This window comes from Drosophila subobscura, chromosome E (genome assembly GCF_008121235.1).
Source record: "Drosophila subobscura isolate 14011-0131.10 chromosome E, UCBerk_Dsub_1.0, whole genome shotgun sequence".
Classification (NCBI taxonomy): Eukaryota; Metazoa; Arthropoda; class Insecta; order Diptera; family Drosophilidae; genus Drosophila; species Drosophila subobscura.
The window spans coordinates 17,767,388-17,788,595 of NC_048531.1; the positions used below are offsets into that span (position 1 = coordinate 17,767,388).

The window sequence follows — 21,208 nt, forward strand, 5'->3', positions numbered from 1 at the left end:
TTCTGTGCTATGCTGGGTTTCTTTCTAGTATTGTTAGGCTCTCCGCCTACAGACAATTGATTCATCAAACAAATAAAATTATATTTTGAGTACTAAAAGCCCTACCTAGCTGGTAGAATTAAGTGGAACATCAAATAAATATATTTACATGCTGCAAAAAGTGAGCAGCATGCTGCGAATACTAAGCAGCATTGTTCCTTAACATTTTTCATGGAATAAGCAACGTTTAGTACCCTTGAAGGGAAGGATGTCCTCGAATTGAGAAAATGCTGGAAATCTTTGTCTCTAATCAATGAAAAAACTAGTAAATCTGCTTTTGACAGATATCTTAACAACTTTTGCATAATATAAAAACATTGAGGCATTATTATGTTTGAGAGCAGCTTTGAAAACGAAATTTTTATATTAAATAATGGAAACAGGGTACGCAAAGGTACATTCTACTGGCTGGCCAGCAACAAATTGTCAAATAACGTAACAAAACATTCTAAAAACGTAGCGTTTATTTATTTCGTTTTTTGCTAACCCTTTCAGCTAAATCGTTATTTTTGTAAACAATCCAATAAAAGAAGTCATGAAGAGTAGGCCAATCTTGTGGCGAATGTATTGTACAATCGCAGAAAGTTGTAGTTCCACGACTGAGAGTCTAAGTTGGATGGCAATATTAAACAGAATATTAAAATCGAGTAAATATGTATGTCATTGACCGAGACCGATTAACCTTCTGTTGACCAATGGGTGTTTCAGTGCAAACTAAGAAATTAATGAAACTGTAAGATGTTTAACGCAGTTTAGCTAAATGAAACGGAGCCCATTCGAATTTATTTGTAAACAGGGGGGATGGGTGGCTACAATAAACATTTACAAGCAGCTTTATTTCGCCAAGTTGGACAAAGTGCTTACCTATTTAAAAGGCGGGCGTTCAGTGTGTTAAGTTTGAACAGTCACACGGAATGAGCCACAAAAAAAAAGAAAAAAACTTTCACAAATAAAAATAACAAAATTTTACAAAACGAAAGTTGGAGCGTTCCACAAGGTAAATAAACAGAGGAATTATTATAGGTGGCAAGGGCAAGCCCACGCTATAAACAATTGCAGCCAAAAGTGTGTGCAATGGACACTGAAAGTGCACAGCAGGCACCTGTCGGATTAAGCATCTCCCCGAAGACCTACACATACGCACTGCACGAAGACCCTCACCGGGCCGTGGCCCCACCAACCGCGAATGGCGAAACATTGCTGACGCGCGGGCGTTTTAGCTATTTTCATTACGGCTGCGATGGCCACCAGGATGCGGGCTGGGGCTGTGGCTATCGCACCCTGCAAACGGCCATCTCGTGGCTTATAAATAAACGCAGCCAAGCGGCGCAGCAGGTGCCCTCGATAAGGGAGATACAGCAAATATTGATCGAACTGGGCGACAAGCCAGCGAGCTTTGGTGGCTCCCGCGACTGGGTTGGCACACTGGAGGAGTTCTACGTGATTGATGCGCTCTTCCAGCTGCCCTGCAAGATTCTGCACACAAAGGAACTCTGCGCCGAGGAAGTGCTCCAGCAGATACGCAATTACTTTGTGGAATACGCGGGCTTCATACCCATGGGCGGGCTGAGTGATGCGGCATCCAAGGGCATAGCTGGCTGGCATGGCACCCCAACGGGCGAAGTCTATCTGCTGATTGTGGTGAGTGTTGGGTGCAATTTGAACCACTTGCTGTGACTGACTGTTGCCCATTTCCAATTTAGGATCCGCATTACGCGGGTGTGCCCGAGAGCAAGCAGCAACTAATTGACAGCGGCTATGTCCGCTGGATGCACACCAGCGAGCTGCAGGCGAGCGCATACAATCTGTGTCTCATGCTGCAGCAATAAAACGAGGCAAAGCCAAAGCCACAAATTGATTAGCATACAACATTATCATCGCCTGCCGCTTTATAGCACCCGTTTTTCTTCTATTTTAGCCTCGATCGACCGTTCGTCGCTCGCTCCTTATCGCTGCGTTGCCCAAATCGACTGATAACTGCTAGTCCAATGACGATGGCGGCGCTGATAAGCCAGTGCCGGCACTAACCCCTGCCAGAACGAAGAAAACTTTACATTTAAGCAAACAAAAAGCAGCAAAAAAGACAAAACTCTCCATGGAGCTGCTGCATCGCGCTGTGTTCACCGCATTGGGTGCGCTGTCCCTCGTCTATGCGCTGGTCAAGATCAGCTTGGGCTACTGGAAGCGACGCGGCATACTGCACGAGAAGCCAAAGTTCTTTTGGGGCAACATCAAGGGCGTTGTGACGGGCAAGCGGCATCTGCAGGACGCGCTGCAGGACATCTATGCCGCGTACAAGGGTCGTGCGCCCTTTGTGGGCTTCTTTGCGTGCATCAAGCCATTCGTTTTGGTGCTGGATCTGGAGCTGGTGCGTCACATTCTGGTCACACACGCGGGCAACTTCACGACGCGCGGCCTCTACAGCAATCCGAGTGTGGAGCCGCTCTCGGGTAATCTGCTGCAGCTGGACGGACACAATTGGCGCGCGTTGCACGCTCAATCCGCGGGCGTGTTCAGCGCGGCGAACATCAACAAGCTGCTGCCCCGACTGCTGCAGATCTCCAGAGGTTTCCAGAGCAGTTTGGGCAAAGAACGTCTGCAAACGCTGAACATCAACGAGCTGGTGGACAGCTACAACCTGGAAGTGGTGGCCTCAATGGGCTTTGGCCTGCCCGTCGATCACACAGAGTTCCGTCGTTGGACCCAGCGCTACTGGAGCAACTTTAGTCTGTGGCGCGCGTATTTGACGCTGGAATTCCCGCTGCTCGCGCGGCTGCTCAGGCACCAGAGCTATGACAAGGCGGCCACGGACTACTTTCAAAAGGTGGCACTCGGGCAGCTGCAGGAGCAGCGCAAAAGGGATCGCCAGCCGCTGCAGACCTTCCTCCAGCTCTACTCACGCATGGAGCAGCCGCTGGATGATGTGCAGATTGCAGCGCAGGCTTTTGGCTTCGTGCTAGCCGGTCTCGTGCCCCTCAATGCCACGCTCAGCTTTTGTCTGTACGAACTGGCGCTGCAACCGGAGCTGCAGGAGCGCGTCCGAGCGGAGATTCGCGGGATTCTGAAGCAACACGACGAACAGCTGACACAGGAAGGGCTGAAGGAGCTGCTGTACACGAAGCAAGTGCTGAATGGTAAGTGGGGGGAGTCCCCTTTGCCCTGCACACATTACGAACTTGCATTCTTGCTGCTTCCAGAGACGCTTCGCCTGCACACACCTTATCCCCTGCTGCTGCGTCGTGCCACCAAAGAGTTTGAGCTGCCCGGCTCGGTGTTTGTCATTGCGCGGGGCAACAATGTGCTCATACCCACGGCAGCCATACACCGGGATCCTGCCATCTACGACGAGCCCCTGCGCTTTGATCCGGATCGCTTTGAGGCCGAGGCCAGGCGTAAGCGTCCCGCCATGTCCTTTCTGCCCTTTGGCGATGGCTTGCGCGGCTGCATAGCCGCTCAGTTTGTGGAGCAGGAGCTGCTGGTGGGTCTTGTGGCGCTGCTGCAGCATCACAGATATGCGCCCTGCGCTAAGACGGTGATTCCCCTGGAATATGACAATGGCAGGCTGCTGTTAATGCCAAAAAATGAAATTTATATGAGTGTGGAGCGGATGGACAACTGAGGGCAGAGCTAGGCCCTTGACAGTATCTACTATTATTTCCTCTGTATTGTTTTGTACAAATATTTTGATTGTTTTTTATCCATACATATCTATATTTTGTATGTGCACCTTAGTTTGTTAATAACTTTAAGCTGGGTCTTGTGTGATAATGCAGACGATGATTTTATTTCTATTTACTGCACCAAGATCAAATACCTGAACAAATAAATGAGATCACTATGATTAAATTGGAAATTTGAAAAATAGTTGTCTTTTATAATATAAGAACTAAGGAGAAGTGAAAGAAATTATTTAAAAAAAGGGCGCGTATTTCTGTGCTCATATTAGCGTTCAATATATCGATGTTTTTCTTAGATCGAGCTCATATTTGGCATGTGATTTAAAAACGGCTAATAAGCTAATTGCAAATAAAAATTTGTAAAGTACAAGGTCATAATGTATAAAATCGAATATAAAAGAGTATTTATAATAAGCAAAATTGATTCTTCAATCGGATTAAATTATTGTTGCAGTGTTAAAAGTCTTTTTAAGCTAGTAATATCAAATAGAACATCAAAGTCGAGGAAAATTATTAAAGATTTGTAAGTGTGCACGTATATTTGTTTTGGTATATTTCTGTGGGATTTCTGTGCTCATATTGAGCAGCAAAAATAGCATTTAAGTTAAGTTAGTTGTTTCTTCCTATTGTTCCTATTCTTCCTACAAGCGGCTGTGCAGTTTGTATTATTCAATTAAATAACAGATAACTAAATAAAATTAAATTTTAAAATAAAATCAGTATCGATTATTTTCCCTCTCAATTTTATTGGTTGAAATCAAGTACAATACAATATTCCCCGTGTACTTTGAAATAAATACTCAAAAATAAATACTTTTAATACTTTTTCCACTTTTTACGCGTTTCCAACTTTCAACCAATGAAAAACCTCGACATTTTTCAAAAGACTACAGCATGCCGTATTTTTTTCAGGTGGTCTAGCTCCGTCACAAACAACTTTTTGAGTTCAAAATTGTTTTTCTATTATTATTTTCAAGGAAATCGTTCACGGGGGATGAAAAATCGGCGTGTAATTTACCTGGCGCCCCTGGAATTTTTGTGACTTATTTACCTGTTGTCGACACCTTCATTTTTAGTACAAATTTAGCACCATGAAAGCTGTTTTGCTTCGTTAAGGGAATTTGAAAGCTCTTTTCCTTTGCGAAGGGAATTTGAACAACTAATGAGACAACTAATAAAACTAAATATCAAACAAATAAAATATATTAATATTGGAATAGGGAAAATATATAGTATTGTATATAATTTATTTATTTAATTATTTCAATTAAGAATTAACTGCTTATTATGGAAAAAGAAGAGTAAAAAATATAAATTAAATATCAGTACCGGAGAGGAAGGAAAGATAAAATTTACAAATTTGCTAAAATAAGGTTTAAATAACTATACTTTATAATTTATAATCATTGCATAAAATTGCATTGCCTTTCAGAAAAATAATAGAATTTCGTATCTCTTTGTTTGCGCGCGCAGTTTTTCAAAAATTTGTATGATATCAGTTAACATACATCCGTCTCTACATGTTACATATACTTACATACTGTATACAAAGCTTACTTGCTTCCACAAGGGGTGATTTGAATGTTTGAATTTTTAAAATATAAGGTCATATGGTATACAAACCAATAACAATTCATAGTTAAAATACGTCAAATTGATTCTTCAAACGGATTAAATTATTTTTTCAGTGGTAAAAGTCTTTGCAAGTTTGTAGTATCAAAAAGAACATCAACATCGAGGAATATGATATACAACAACAGTATATTTTTAAAATGAGAAGGTATATTCTGGTATGTTTTTGAGGGTTTAACGTTATATTCTAACTCTAATTCCTCGGTCACACTGGTCTCTGCCGCGGCACCCATAACAACAAAAATTCGGAATTGTATTCAGAAAGGTAGTTCCCATATTCGCAATTTTTTAAAACAAAAGCTGTCGGAAGGCAAGTCCGCAAATTTAAATAAAATATTGTGCTCCAGTGCCAGTCGGTATTATTCATAGAGTTTCTGTACCCTGACGCCACTGAGCCGCACCGTTGCGGGCTGTCTGTTTTTTGTTTGTCTATAAGAAAATCTGAATCTGAATCTGAGTCGTCGCGTCGTTACCGAAACGCAAACGAAACGAAAGAAAACGAGAATGCAGTTGAAAAATAAGAATAAAGCGATAATAAGGCAAAAGAATAACAGTTAAACACACAGCTAACTGTTGTCTGGCCAACGAAAAAAAGGAGTGCGAAAAGTGCGCGAGAAAAATCACCGAAAACCGAAGAAGTGCAAGGAGGAGAGGAGGCAAAAAGTGTACGGTTCGGATTTCGAGTAGAAAAGCGAATAATTTTATGCAATTTTCAAAGGCAAACAGAAATTAAGCGTCTGTCTGCCATGCCAGTGTATGTGTGTGTGCGTGTCCCATGTCTGTGAGTGTATAACAAAAGCAAAAACAACAACAACTACAGGAGAGGAAAAGGAAAGGATCAACGGTGCCGCGCCGCTGGGGTAGTTTGTTTGAACAACAGAGACCATCCAACCAGGAGGCGGAAGGAGAGTGGGAGGAAAAGCAAGGAGCAGGAGCAGCAGTTGAGAGGGCTGGCTGGGAGAGCGCGGAGCACACACACTCGCGCACTCACACGAGCACACACTCCTTTGTGCGCTTTTGCCGCCTGGAATGCAATGCTACAACAACAACCACAGGATGGTCCAAAGGGGAGGAAACGCTTAATTGTTTGCAGCAGCAGCAGCGGCAGCATCCCGAAATCGCAAACAAACGACTGCATTTACGGCTCCGTGGGATACTTTTTTGTGTGCTGAAAGCAGATGCACGTCGGCTGCTTGGAGAGTGCATTGTAAGTATCCTTCAAGTGTTGCTTTGCTCTCCTTCTCCCTTTTCTTTGTGTGTTGAGCAGATAAATCAAGAACAAAACAAAAAACACACAACAAAAAATCAAGAAAGCACTTGGCCTCATTTGGAGTGCGCTAATTATAAAAGTGATTCGTGTGGGATGGGGAGCGGGGGGTGGCGGCAGCTGCATGCAGCTTCCATTCCCTGACCAACAAGTATTCACAGCTTCCAGTTAGAAGAGGATAGCAGTAGCAGCAGCATCAAGGCCTTCCAGTGCCAATTCCAGTCAGCCATGAAAACTCCTTTCATTGCCAGACCGAAACAGCACTCGTACGTACTCCCTTTTTGAAGTTTCCGTCTGTTGCTGCTCTATTTGCGCAAGTGCAGGGTAAGGCTTTGCTCCTCTTCTCCCTCTTCATCTTCCTTGAAGATTTTACCTGAATAATTTCGTTATCTTCAATGAAAGAAACCCGACTTTTTGCTGGGGTCAGCTTTATATATTTTGGGGTTGGTTCTGCTCTGGTTTGCAGCTGGAAGGGTTCCCGTAATTGGAACAGGAACCGCAGCAGCACGTTGACACTCGTCCAAACTCATCAGAATAATAACTGTTTATGTGTAGAATGTCTCTGCCTCTCCTTCTCCACCGCCGCTTCCTCGTTAATGCTCTCTTATCGCACGTTTTTGTTTGTAATTGCATGACGCCCTTTCGGCTAATGTGTGTGTGTGCGTACCTTTCAAACGACTTTGCTCTCTTTGTCTAATGGCAGAGATAAGAGGTAATTATTTTGAATACTATTCCACATTTCAAATGTTTCTGGGCTGGGCCTGCTCGTGGTTCCTGATTATTTTTTCGCACATTTTTATTTAAACACATTTGTACCCAACAATACGAGTATACATTCTGCTAAGAAGTTTCGTCTTCTCTCGAAAGCGATGCACCTGGAATGTCTGGCAATGCACTCACACACTCGCGCATAGACAGAAGAAGACAGAAGCTTTTGATACCCTTGCATATCAATTCCTCTTGTGGCAGCTGTGGACTGCATTTCGAATCAAGGAAATGAAAGCACCCCATGTAAGGGTATACAAATAATACAATTTGAAAGTCTACCCCTGGATCATGATGATGTTGATGCCTTGACCAAAAGAGTAGAAATTGTTGGCTTAGGGTTATCTGATTCTCGGCCAACCCGTTCCTAGAGTAACCCAATACGAAAACCATACGGATGCTGGCGCACCTGCTGGCGGAATTGCCAAAAATAAGAGGAGAGAACACGAGAGAATCCAAACAACAAGAAAGAAAGAAAATGAATACAAAAAAATTAACCGCAAACAGCTGTCGGGCATTGCCAGAGCTCCTGCGCTGAATCAACAGCAAACTTGCGTCTTAATAAAATGCAAACAAGACTGCACAAAAGGAAACAACACACACTCAAATAAAATAAATAATCGTATCTTTGTAGAGAAAGGCCCCTACCTAGGCTCCCTAGGCGGCTGCATAGGCAAGCACAGTAGGCTGTTCGGGTCTATTCTTTTCTTTCTTTCTTGATTAGCCCTATGCGACTATGGGATGCCCTGCAAATGGTTTATGTATGCATTGTGTACCACAGTTATATTTCTACACATGAAATTTACCAAAGCGAAATTTAGGCTTGCCGAAAATGTAAATTACATATTTGCGTGGGTTACTTTTTGCACCTCCAATCGGTTTTTGCCTGTTACCAACTTCTTCATAAACACAGCATACCCTAGTGATCGACTAGCAATGAAAAGAGGGAGTAGCGAAACGAGGAGTACAGCGAAACGAGGCATAGTAAAGACAACGAAAAAGCATTTACGTAAACTCTGTTTGCTCTGTGATGCTTTTACCGTTGCTTTGCCAGCCGTGTAATTTTTAATTATGCAGCATACGTTAGTTTTTGATTTTATTTTTGGATAATACTGCAAGCCAGGAAAGAAGCCTGCCCGAACACCTTTTGCCGTGACTATTTTGTAATTGTGCCGGCAAAGAAAATCAAACAACCGGCTGGTAATATTTTCAGTCACTTATTTTTGTTCGAAGCTTTTAGTAACTGTTTGAATGACTGCATTTGTTTTGCATGAAGTCGCCACCGCCACTGCCCCCGCTGCTGCTGCTGCAGTTTGTAACGGTTGTTTGTGTCGTTTGTCTGGCGCCCACTCAGCAAACGAATTTCGTTTTCGTTTGATTAGTGGACTGCATGGGTGTGCATTTGGCTGTTTGGATGGATGAATGGATTCATGGATAGGCGTGAATCCATTTATTTGTATGTGTGTGTGTTTGAGTCACGCCCACCTTCTGTGCTGACATTTTGGCCTATTTCGTAACCACTTTCGATTTTCCTGGCTTTGCTGCAATGAAAATTCGCGTCGAATCGTCTTTCGGGCTTTGCGTGTGGCCAAGAACTAAAGAGAATGTCAAGAGTTCAGCTTTAAAACCGACACGCTAATGGATTTCCTTCTTTTGCCCACATGGTGGGCATTAATTATGGCCTGGCACCAGCAAATTATCAAAGCCAAAATGGTTGAGGAAGTCTCTTGTCCAACCCATTACTTATGCTTGCGAAAAACAACGCTGCAAAGACCATAAAGAACGTGGAGCAAACAAAACAAACAAAAACGCGGTGAAAATTCATATTTGTTGGCGAGCTACAAAGCACTCAAAGAATAATGAGAAGTGAGGGAGACGGGAGGTGGAAAGACAACCAAAGTAAAAGAATCAAAATAAGAGACAGGAGTTGAAAAGACAACAGAAGAACAAAAGAAACTGAAGAAAATGTGCTTATGAAACCGGCAAACAACACATAAGAGACATGAAAAAGTGCGAGAGCACTTGGACCATACATATGCCGGTTAACTAACGGCACTTTTGTTTAGCACCCAACAAGAAAATAGCAAAAGCTAAAAGCAGACAAAGAAGAATAGGAAGAGTAACTGCTCTTCCTTTTCCTAGTTGTCTGCTTAACTAGGAAAAGGAAGAGCAACAGAACGGGCGAAGTAGAATGGGAAGAGCAACAAGCAGACAAAGAAAAATGGGAAGAGTAACAAGCAGGCAACGAAATATAGGAAGAGTAACAGAAAGCCAGAACATAGAAGTATTTGAGTAAGAAAGAAATTAACCGAAAGTACAACTTAAATGCAATTTAAGACTCTCCTAGAAGTTGTATATTAGAGGAAAATGGATTCCAGCTGATCTTTAATTAATACTTCCATGAAATGGCTAAGGTTTGGCTAGACACAAATGATTCATAGTTGAAGTTCATGCGAATTATTTTTCCACTAATATTTATTATGGGTATTCAAGCAAACAGAAAAATATATATTTCTGTGACTTTGCAAGTTATTTTTCATTTGTCTGCGAAATATTTTCACATTCTAACAAGTTTTCCCACAAGCTGATGCTAATTTCATCGATTTATCATGATCATGCGAGTGGAAAATCTCTTAATATAGCCCAAAACATGCTGTAAGGCAATTCTATTTCTCACTCTCTACGGTTTTGTGTTGGAAAAAGTTTTTGTTCTAGCTCGCCATGTGTAAACAGACACATGTACAGACATAATTTTATGCACAAATCGATTAAACGCGGCTAAATGCCGAAAGTTTATTTCCAGAGGGAACAGCACACACACACACAAACGCACACACACACTCACGTGTTTTGTGGTGTCTACAGATTTGTGGGCGTTTGTTGTTGCGAAATATTTATGTTTTCTGTTCTACTTTTCTGCCTCCCACACTCTCTCTGGCTCTCTCTCTCTCTCGCACTTTTGGGCTACTGTTCTTTGATAACCAACGATCGATAGTTTGTGTTGCAACACGTGTGGCAAAAACAAATCGATTGTGCCTCCCTGCTGATTAGATAAGCACAACCATAGCAGAGCCAGAACCAGAACCAGCAACCTTATCAATCAGGTTATCAGGTCTCGTAACAGCCTCAATTATCCCAATAAATTGAACGCATTTCAGCAACAGCCCTCAAAATGAGCTGCGAAATATTCAATTAATTGGGAACAGAAATCGAACGAAAAATAGCAACAAATCCCCTTCAATATTGCTCCGCCATAAACATTGAGTATTTTCCTTTTTGCGCTATATTTTATTCATAGAAAATTTGGGTTAATGACGTGCCATACGAGACTGCGAGACTGCGTTTGTGTGGGTGAGTCTGTGGCGGCAGAGGAAAAGCAGATGCCCTCACCAAGTCCCAAAAAGAAGCAGAGAAAAAACATCAAATGGAATGAAAATGCAAGGCAAAGCACAGATGACGCTAAAGATAGAAAAGCACACACATAGATAGACAGATAGATAATAAAAACAACACATAAATGCTGATGTGTGCGTGGTGACGTTGTTGATTTTGTTCATAGACAATATAAAAAACTTGATCTTTAGATTATCATCATCGTTTTATGGGTTCTTTTCGAACAGCCCACAGCATCTCGCTTTCCCAACTGGCTCTTGAGTGGAGCCAGACTCCAGATCCAGCCCAGACCCACAGATGCCAGAGACCAAGGGCCGAGACATCTCGACACTTGGCTCTCAGTTGGATTTTTGTGTTGTCGGTGAAAGTGTAAAGTCATGGGATGCACAACAATTTGCCATCCAACAAAGTATCGTTTACCGCGCGGCATTAGAGACGAGACATCTTTTCCAGTACCATCCATACATACATAAATCCGGCAAAAGCCCAAGACTCATAGGAGATCTCTCTCTCTCTCTTTCCCGTCTCCATACTTATCTGTAGCCCTCTCTGCAGCTGTAACATTATTTGTTTAACCGGAATCCCCTTAGAACTTATGGGGGCAAGGGTGAACCAAAGACAAACATTCGTACATAAATAGATGGAGTGGATAAGAAAGTTTTCAGCAGTGGATTATCTGTAAGACTTACAGCAATGGAGATAGTGACGAACTGAAAGTGTTTTCCCTATATGAAATGCATCATAAATTAAGAGTGAAAGATCCTTAAGCTGGAAAGCCCTTTAACACCGATAAGAATACTATTCCCATGTGTTCTTTATCGTTCTTTGAAACACTGACCCCTCTCTTAGTGTTAAATAAACCGCAATGTTTCCTCATATCGTGCCCAACATATTGCTCATACCTACAATAGTTTTTGTTTTGATTGGTTTATCAGCTGATTTGTATTTTTAAACGAAATGAGCTGTGTACCAAGAATTTTCTTAGTCATTAAAATATTCTGCTCCAAGAAATTCCATTAAAAATGTTAGTTCCCGTCCTCTGCCGCCTCATCATGGATAAATATTTCCTCAAGCTCTGAGCCTTAGTCTGCAGAGCTGTTGCCTAGACACGAACACGTTGCTGGTCCACCCTAAAGTACTCACTCATCTGCATTTACGCATAATTACGCTGCTCTTAAAAGTGACAGAGAGCGAGAGAGAGAGAGAGAGCGAGAGAGTGGATAAAACGGTGCGTGTGTCTCCATCTTTGGGTGAGCAATTAACAGCAACAACAACTGCAGCAGCAGCTCTGTCGCCCTTGACAAAAGTGTCTGGCAGCATTTGCCACCGCCGCATCTCTGGGGCTAGCTCTCAGACTGTCAGTCAAGTCACTTCCTGTAATAGAAATCCATGCAACATGCAACAAGACATGCGGAGTTGTGTATACAAATCTCCGTTTTACCCCACAACGCCAGCTTCCGCTTCTGTTTCAACAGAAATCTCAGTAAAACCACAGCCACAAGGAGAAAGAGAGTGTGTGAGAGAGTAAATAGGGCGGAAAAGTATGCGTAGTTGGAATTGAAACGCATCCCAGACCAAACACCACACACAACACCAACAAAAGCAACAACAACTTGACATTAGTGTGTGAGTCTTGTGATGCGGGCTTGTTCCAGAGATCCCTTCTCTGAGAGTTTCCAGTTCTCATTGTTATACCCTTGCGGAGAGAATGTAGTTTAATAGCCACAGAAGTCGTGTCATCCTGTAAATAAATTGTTGATCCGTTTTAAAATGGTTCTAAAGATATTCAAACCCCTTCCAGAACTTCCAGTTTTATGTTATAAACTTTGAGAAAATGCTTCCAAATTGTAAGGGTATCAAAGTTGCGGCCTTTAAACCCCCCTTCCTTTCTGGTTCCCATTGTACTTTTTTTGCACTTCTTTTGCCTCTTCTTTCGTTGACTACTTTGTGAAATTGTTGTTTTCCTGTTGGGAAGCGACTTTTTCTGGTGCCTTTGCCTCTGCTCTGTTGTTTTTGTTAATGCACGATTTGGTAATTTGGCTACTGCCAAAAGAACGGCCTCCCCCAATCCGTGGGGTCAGCGCACGATCTGCAGCAGGGGCTGACCCCAACCCCAGGCTTGACTCGGTGGCCTCTGCTCTGGATTTCCCAAGCAACCAGAGCGTTTATCTTCTCATGTTGAGAAAAGCCGACTGCTTCCGCCGTGGATAAGGAATTATGCAGATATTTACTATACTCCAGACATACTCGCTCGACCAGTTGTGGGCTTATGATTTAAGTGCAACCAGATGATAACTGGGTCAATGTTTTGTATATCCATGGCTTACATACAATACATACACACACTATATGAAAACCAGATTTAAGTCTGTCAATTGCCCAAAAAGAAAAAGACAAAAAACAAAAACAACTTATTTCCGCACTGCAAAGGAAATTGCAACTCTGCAAGCACTGCAGAGCAGCAGCCGTAGCAGCAGCAGCGCAGCTGCAGCGATGCCTGCCTGTCATCGTTTGCTTTGTGGCCACAATTTTATCTCGAGAGGTCATTTACACTACTATTCCACTAAGGCAAAGAAAAGAGAAGGATAGAGAGGGAGAGAGGGGGGACAGCAGAGATGCAGGTCTACTTGCTTAGTACTTCCACTCGCTGTGCTTTGCTCCGCTCCTCTCTTTTGTGTGTGTGATTGTGTGAGTGCGTCTGCCTTTTCGCCGCGACTTTGTTGTGCGCGCTTTACGCCTACCCTTTATGCAGCGGGTATGCTGGGTTTAGGCTGTGACATGCCAAATCAAAATACAGGCAAAGCATTCTAGAGGATGTAATGGGCCACTTTTGAAGTAGAGTCTAGCAAAAGTTCTCTCTGCTGGTAAACAGCTATGTTGTATTTCAATTTTCTATGTAAAGCGCATGTGAACACACGTTGCAGGGCATGCAACGCTTCGATCCGACACCAGCCGGGCCCTGCTTTCTGGGTTGTCTTTCCTTCTTTCTTTTGCCACGACTTGTTCTTTGACGCAGCTCTGATGCTTTTCTCTACGAATGCCCACCAGTCGCAGGCACATAGACAAAAGATACGCAGTCTGGGCAATCAGCACTCGTTGGCTGTTGCTTTTTATCATTTCTGTGCCTTGGCTTCTTCCTTCACGCTTGAGTATCTATTGTGGACGGACGCTTTCTGAATGCATTGATGATGTTCACAACCACACTACACACATACACACAAAGATACATAAATACATAAATTTGTATAAGAACTTCACTTGAAGTCGCCGTCAATGTCATAATCAGCCCAAAAAGAGTAAGATATGGCCTCAAGTGCAAGTCTCACTTGAGTTATGGCCATTAAATCTTGAGACTCGCTCCAAGCTTTGGGCCCCCGGTCGAAGGTTAATGCCTGCAACTTGACTCTGAATATCTATCTGTACACATTTGACGCCTCTCAGGCACTAATTGCTCTCAAGGCTTGGAAATCTTGTTACTCTTTATCAGCACCGCGCTTTCGAAACCCATAAAACTGGCAGAGAACGAACTCCAGCAGACACACGTACCGTGCCCAAGTTGTGTTGGTGTGGGTGTGGGGGAGCTCTACAAATGGGTCGCAACTATTGCACTTCCCCCTAATGAAAGTCGTTTGTATGGGCCTCAGGTTGTCTGGGTGCTTCTTCAATGTTAATTTGTGTTTATGCTGTGCAACTTCCTGTGGGTGGACAGGCCATGCCCAACCCTCACCACATATCAATTATCCATTAATAATTAATAATTAACAATTAGGCCCACTGCATGACCAATAAATCACAAAACTGATAGCTGATAGCTCTTCACATTTGGGTCAACGATCCCCAAATGCAGTCCAGTCCCAATGCTGGCTTGCGCCTACGCCAAAGGGAAAACTCACGACGCTTTCCATCTGTCATAATTAAGCATAATTTCTTGTTGGCAAAGACATCATTTTACATCTTTGATTATTTACGAGAGCTCGTTCCCGGACACGCCTTAGCAGCGTAAACGAGAATTTATGGCACAGATTTCCACTCGGAAGTGCTTGTAGATTAGTTTGTTAAACAATTCTATTTATACACACAAACATTAATGTTTTCCTCATATTTTTTCTTCTATTACAGATCAGCTTGGCGTTTCCAATCAAAATGAAACAAAAAGTAATCGAGTAAATAGTCTACAAAATCTGTACAAAATCGAGCGAAGAACTGAACGAATAACGAAATCCGAAATTCGATCGACCTAACCATATCGAGAGCAAAAGAGTCAAATATTACTAAGGAAAAATGGATCTAAGTCTGGAACGCGATAGCTCTGCTCTGGGTAGTCTGTTCCAACAGATTATCAATGACATGAAGGTGAGTTCTGTTCCTCTTTCAGCGGAAATTCAAAATCATTTTCAAACACGCCGAACATTTCGACAGAAAGTTCTGTTCCGTTTCGCGGTTCGGTTCGGTTCTGGGAATTTTATATACATTTTTGGGGAAATCTCCGTTTACACTTTCGCTGTCTCTCCGTCGCTTTTGAACCCACTCAAATAACATCATTCGGAAAATAAACAAAATGAAATAATGACGAGTGCTTTATGCTTTTGCTTTTGCTTTTGCTTTCTGCTTTTTGCTGTAACTTGTGCTCATTGTCTCCAATTGTCTCTGTGAGACTGTGTCAAGAACTCTCAGCATTTGGCCGGAATTCTCTCGTGTGTAAACAAAAACCTCAAGCACAGTGAAAAAGAGCAGAACAAATACAATTAAAAGCAAGGTCAGACAGGGAAGCAATTCACTTTTGATATAAAGTCATAAATTATGGCAAAAGAAATGTTTTGTTTAGACCAAAAGTTGAAATTTGAAATGCGGGTTTCAACGTCTGTTTCTTCTAATTGTTTTAATGGCAAAAAACAGCAATTTAATTACAAAATACCAAAAGGACAAACAAGACAAGACGAAAATTCCGCACATTTTGTTCGCATTTATCTAAAGCCTCTCGACGAAACGTTGCTGGGCGCATTTTTTGTTGTCTCAGTTGGTTTTTTTTTGCTCGTTTTCGTTTATCATTAATTGATTTTATTGCCAAGTGTCTATTGTGTGCTATCAATAATTTATAGCACTCATGACGCCATCTGAGGCAACTTACTTTCGTACATAGTAAAAATGTTTATTGCGCTTACATAACATAATGGAGCACGGATCGAGGCAATTTCATTTAACAAGACTAAATTAATGCCGAGTGCTGGCTTTCGGCAGGGGATCCGCTGGGTTTGGGTTGGACTGGATGAACCACTGACAGCTGCCAATGATTTGGAACTTAATGGCTTGAATTTAAAGCAGGTAATACATTAGAATACGCACTCGGAAGCACTTTGCTTCCCATGCTCCCTCATCATCAACACTCCCCTGGGTGAGGCTCATCCTCGCTGTCAGCAACACGAATATATTTATACACTGCTAATGGAGCGAGTATTTCCCTTATTTTATGTGGAAGGGAATGGAAGTTCTCTTGTTAGTTCTCGTCAAACCAGTTTCAGCTAAGTTTTTTTTGAATTAAATCAATTAACAGATTTAATAATGAATATCTCATTTGTCTTTTTTTACTATTCGTATTATCACATTAGTCAGAATGATCTGCTCATGCACTGGAATGCTGATCTCATCTCAGCTGTTCCCTCGACCTCCCATGACTAGAGCATTTCCATTTGTACTCTCTGAGACAGTTCCTCTCTCCGTTCCCTTTCCTCTTGCTTCATTTGCTATTCTGAGTGTGTGGAGGGGAAACGAAAATTACATTTTCAGCACATCCCGCACCCAGCAGCTGCTGCGTGTGTCCGTCATTGCTCTCTGGACAGGTGTTGGAATTTGTTGCGTCTGCACCGAAAATAAACTAGCGGCTGGTCGGAGGAGAATGAACATGAAAGAGAAGGAGTAGGAGTAAGAATCGTAAGAAAGAAGATAAGAAGTGCCGCCTTGTGGCCCGCCTGCTGCTGCTGCTATTAATATAAGGAAATCCATCTAAAACGAGGGGAGAGGCAAAGTGTGTTAATATAAGGTAAAGCTTAGTTCCCTGTGTGCTCTCTTAGAATCGCGGAAGACACCGCAAAGAGGACCAAAGAGAACCAAAGCGCAAGGGCCATACCCAATGCCAATGCATCACTGTACACCTTGCCCTCAGTGAGCTTTTTTTTGGTTTGGAGAGCAGAGTGCGGAGAGCGTGGAGAACGTGGAGAGCAAACACTGTTGTTGTTGGCTGCTGCTGGCTGCTGCTGATGGCTGCGGTTGTCTGTTGCGGGCGAGTGCATTTGGTATTTATGAAATTTGGAAATTGTTCAACACGCAATTGTGCAGACGTTGTTGGTTTTTTTTTCTCTCTCTCATTTTCAACCTGAGTGTGAACTAGAGCAGAAACACATACTGAGAGGAGAACATGTGCAATATGCCAGAGTGTCTGTGTGTGGATCATCTTACCAAGTAATTCTTGGCTTGTTGCTTTGCTTGTCCTCATTCATGGCTAAAGATTGTTGGCTGCGGTTTGTTATTGTTCTCTCCACATACAAAGTTGCCAAATGCCAATGTAAATGTCACAAAAGTGCAACACGAGGGGAGGAGAGCGAGATGTGCCCAAAGGTTAAGCTAACCTAAAGAGAGCGGGAGCGGGAGAGAGAGCAGCGCGATCTATGCCGCACTTCACCCCACTAAAATTAGTTCCATTTTAATTGCTTGGCTGACTCTACGTCTGGCTTTTGGTTTTAATTTATTTTTTGGCAACAGACCAGAACAAATTTATGCCAGAAACGGATAGATTCTTGGAGCTTCTTTTTTTCTTCTGTTTATTGTTCTTTAAATTATTTGCTAATTTCATTAATGTTATGGATTTTCTAACGGCTTCTACCAGGCGGTACTTAAAGAGCTTTTTCATCAAAAATTAAGCAAAACTTTAAAGGTCGTTAACTTTTACACAATAATAATACGCGAAGCAAGCGTCGTTTTGCTTCGTTGACTGCACTCGGCTTTTGGCCAAGAGTGTGGCCCGAATGTGTGTAAAGTGAAGACACCCACAACCAGCCGTACGCCCCCCTTGGCGCCCATGGACTTTGTCACATTTGACAAAAGGAAATCTCCGCTTTAAAGTAATTTTCCATTGCAGTTGCCTCACAGTTTTTCCGCAACACACAAAAAAGTGAAAATTTCCCTGCGCTCTGAACCGAATGGTAGGAGGGGGAAGGGGGCACGTGTGTGTGTGGCATGATGGCTTGACTTTCTTTCGTTTGCAACGCTAAGTTGCCACTTTTGTGGCTTCCCCCTTTAGGGCCTCGCTTTTATGATGCTCTTGGCCAGGCCATAACCACTTTGATGCCATTAAGCCGACAGCAATTCCATTTCTTGATGTCTCCTGCTAATTGTACGTGCCATAAGGAAATGTCTGCTGTGTGCTCTAAAATATTCTTGTTTCGTTTTTAATGTTAGCTAAAAGCTTGGAGATTATTTGTGCAATGAAATAGCGAAAGCTGAAAATGTTTACTTTAAGTTTAAGTTTAAATTTTTAACAACAAAAAGTGTTCCTTAAGTTTGAAAAACTTTGTTTCGACATTTGCATTGCACAACCAGAAAGTGGAGCAATAAATAAATCAGCCCATAGATGGTCATAAAGCTGGCACCCAGAAACAGGCCAATGGCGCCGCCAAAGGACATTATCAGCTGATCCGTGCTGAAGACCACCCGCCGCTTCATGCCCATTTTGGGCAGTTCCAACTTAATTATGATCGTACGCTCGAATTGTTCACCCACGTAGCTTTGATCGCCCTGCAAAGGAGTGAGTTGTGGAAATATTTATAGATATTTTTGCAGGCTGCACGCACTCCGCTCTGTTCGTACTCCTCGATGATGCTGTAGGTTGTCTCGCGGCACAGGGCAAAGCAGTGGCAGGGCTTGTCCAGCCAATTGGACTCGGCCAGGCAGAGCATGCCCGTCACATTGCAGATGGGCACCTGTGGGGCAGCGGCATAGAAGAAGGGCTTGCAGTGGCACAAGCTCTGGGCCCAGTTGATGCGACACTCCAGGCGGCACAGGCTGGGATGATAGGGCTGAAACAGAGAGGGAGAAGGATCAGAATTTGATAGGATTGGAATGGCAAACTCACGCTGAAGTATTGCAAATTATTCTCATCGTTGTAGCGACACTTGCGATAGGCCACCGGCAGATTGCGCACTTCCCTGTCCGCCGAAATGGAGCTGACCAGCAGCTTGAGGACATAGGAGCTCTTCGACCTGGCATCAAAGAAGACAGTGCGTCGATCGTAGGGCAGCATCAGTTCATGGACATCGTGCAGAAACTACAGAAGGAACTTCCTCAATGTTGAAGTTTGATGAAGAAATTCACTCACCAGATAAACGTGCGTCTGAATGCTGTTGAAGGGTTTGTGCATGAACTGACATTCATTGAAGAAGCCACACTGCCGCACAGGTGTTACATTGAGGCTTTGGCTGGAAGATCATTATATAAGCAGAAGAAATTCGGGGCACAAAATCAGTTTACTCACATCTGCCCATAGGGATTGCCATAGCGTGTCAACTGGCTTGTGGTCTGACACAGACCCGCCTCTGTGATAATGGGCGCCATGAGCACAGGCTTGGGATGTGGCAGCACCTTTTGCTGCAGCTGCAGCAGCATATCCACATAGGCCAAATCGTTCAGAGTGCTGTCGTTCTCAAAGGGTTTGAGTGTCTCCATGTTATTGTAGCGCAAACGATTCAGAACATAAAGGAAATCCTTGTAGTAGGCGGCCTTAACAGGGTCCTGCGTGGCATCCACTGACCAAGTGCTGGAACGTAAAGGAAAAGGGAATATAAACGGAACTTCTATAAGACTTTTACTCACGTTCTGATCAACTTTGCCACCTGCTGCTCCGTCTCGTACTTTGTGCAGAATGTCAGCCCAATGAAGGTGAAGTTGCGCAGCGCAAAAAGATATTCGTACTCGTAGACAATTGGATTATTGCGGAAACGCTCCCACTGCGAGTAGCAGCTGCTGATGGCATAGTACGCCGAGGCCAGGACCATCAGCAGCCAGAACAGACGCTCCACCCAGTGCAGATCCCGCCTGGCCAAATATGGCATACCATGCACCGCCGACGCATCACAGAACTCGGCGCACCAGTCGTGCTTCGATTCCTTCTTGCTGTCCTCTTGGGGTGCCATCATTGACTGACGCATTGTTGCGGGGACTCTTGCTGTAATGCCCCGATGGCAATCGCAACTTTAATTGTATTTTGTGGTTGCCACATGCATATATAATTAGAAGCATTTTAATGACATTTCATAGTAGAACATACAGCTGCAACATGCAACCTTTAAACCCTTTGGATTGTGCCACGAAATTCGGTGCAAGCGGACACCGGACGCTTCACATGGCGCTTGTCGAAGGCCTCGAAGAGCACCATCAACTTGTAGCGCCCCTTCATATTGGGCACATTCAGATTGGCCTTCAGTTCCAGCTCAAAGAACTCGTGTTTTAGCAGGGACTAAAATAGAGGAAGGTAAAGAGAAGTTCGGGATAGATTGTTGAACTTTCTTACGCCGCGCGTATTGACGCAAGTTTTCTTGACTTCATCCGAGTTGCTGATGTGCTTCGTCCAGAATGTGTGCCAATATTGATTCTTCTCGAACATATTCTTGCAAAAGTTCTTGCTGCCCGCCGAGAACATGGTCTTCTGCCAAGTGCCCTGCTCGTGCTGATAGACTTGTGCGAACATCTGTGGGGAAATGTATTATAGGAAAAAGTACAAAGGGACCACCGAGCACCCACCGTTACGGTATCGCTTGGCTCCACACCCTGCCACACGACCACGGCATCACCCGACATTTGTATGGTGGAGCCTTCTTTTATTGCTACCTCCACTTGGGACATGTCCAGGAAGGTGTCAAAGCCCGCCGGCTTGGCCGGATGATTCTCACAGGGCGCGAACAAACCATCCTTGTCCGGCATGAACTCGTACTCGATGGCCCTCGACAGGCAGACGAGACTCAGCTGCAGCACGACGCAGAGGCACTTGGGTTTGGTCAACATTTTTTCGCGATGGAAAGACACTTTCTGCCTGGACCCTTTTATATACTCAAGCCATAAAATATTAATTGCACAAACGATCGTATCAGTTCAGTGGAAAACAGCAAAGGGCGTTGCCAGAGACCTTTTCGCTTGATGCCCTATATTTAAATCGTGGCGCAGTGGAATCAGGAATCACGAACTGCGATCCATGTCAGCCCCCGGGCAGGTGTTGCCCGGATACGGATCGCGCCCACACGCCCGGCTAGCTCAGTCGGTAGAGCATGAGACTCTTAATCTCAGGGTCGTGGGTTCGAGCCCCACGTTGGGCGACATTTTTTTGTACGATTTTTGAACAGATAAATTTTGGGATTAATAATCGCTAGTAAATATCTATCGATATTTGTTG

The 21,208-nt window shown here is 43.5% G+C and overlaps 5 protein-coding genes and 1 non-coding gene across 23 annotated transcripts in view; 4 read left to right on the plus strand and 2 right to left on the minus strand.

Annotated features, from left to right (window-relative positions):
* Positions 1 to 921: 921 nt before the first annotated feature.
* On the plus strand, positions 922 to 3,885 carry LOC117890097 (probable cytochrome P450 6u1). Its single transcript, XM_034794760.1, has 3 exons — positions 922 to 1,036; positions 1,958 to 3,173; positions 3,237 to 3,885. Exons 2-3 carry the CDS (start codon positions 2,135 to 2,137, stop codon positions 3,656 to 3,658), a joined length of 1,461 nt encoding a protein of 486 aa, XP_034650651.1. The 5' UTR covers positions 922 to 1,036; positions 1,958 to 2,134; the 3' UTR covers positions 3,659 to 3,885.
* Positions 1,055 to 1,908, plus strand: LOC117890100 (probable Ufm1-specific protease 1). The gene is made up of 2 exons (XM_034794764.1): positions 1,055 to 1,680; positions 1,743 to 1,908. Exons 1-2 carry the CDS (start codon positions 1,114 to 1,116, stop codon positions 1,866 to 1,868), a joined length of 693 nt encoding a protein of 230 aa, XP_034650655.1. The 5' UTR covers positions 1,055 to 1,113; the 3' UTR covers positions 1,869 to 1,908.
* Positions 3,886 to 5,557: 1,672 nt separating the features above from the next.
* The window catches only part of LOC117891415 (AF4/FMR2 family member lilli), a 38,821-nt gene continuing 23,170 nt past the window's right edge, over positions 5,558 to 21,208 (plus strand). For 17 of the 18 annotated variants that reach the window (XM_034796864.1, XM_034796874.1, XM_034796876.1 and 14 more), the window contains exon 1: positions 15,051 to 15,126. Coding sequence is in view for 1 of the 18 variants with exons in the window: in XM_034796882.1 (XP_034652773.1) it covers positions 15,055 to 15,126 (72 nt within the window). In the remaining 17 variants the exon portion in view is untranslated. Of the gene's footprint in view, positions 6,556 to 14,892; positions 15,127 to 21,208 lie in introns of those variants that run through there. The other variant, XM_034796882.1, reaches the window with a different exon arrangement.
* Positions 18,258 to 19,970, minus strand: LOC117892491 (pickpocket protein 11). The gene is made up of 6 exons (XM_034798757.1): positions 19,636 to 19,970; positions 19,298 to 19,579; positions 19,142 to 19,241; positions 18,899 to 19,090; positions 18,618 to 18,842; positions 18,258 to 18,561 (listed from the first exon to the last, which is right to left on the minus strand). Exons 1-6 carry the CDS (start codon positions 19,968 to 19,970, stop codon positions 18,322 to 18,324), a joined length of 1,374 nt encoding a protein of 457 aa, XP_034654648.1. The 3' UTR covers positions 18,258 to 18,321.
* LOC117891425 lies at positions 20,047 to 20,836 on the minus strand. Its single transcript, XM_034796896.1, has 3 exons — positions 20,563 to 20,836; positions 20,333 to 20,509; positions 20,047 to 20,278 (listed from the first exon to the last, which is right to left on the minus strand). Exons 1-3 carry the CDS (start codon positions 20,821 to 20,823, stop codon positions 20,108 to 20,110), a joined length of 609 nt encoding a protein of 202 aa, XP_034652787.1. The 5' UTR covers positions 20,824 to 20,836; the 3' UTR covers positions 20,047 to 20,107.
* Trnak-cuu lies at positions 21,059 to 21,131 on the plus strand. Its single transcript has one exon. It is a non-coding gene; the product is annotated as a tRNA-Lys (tRNA).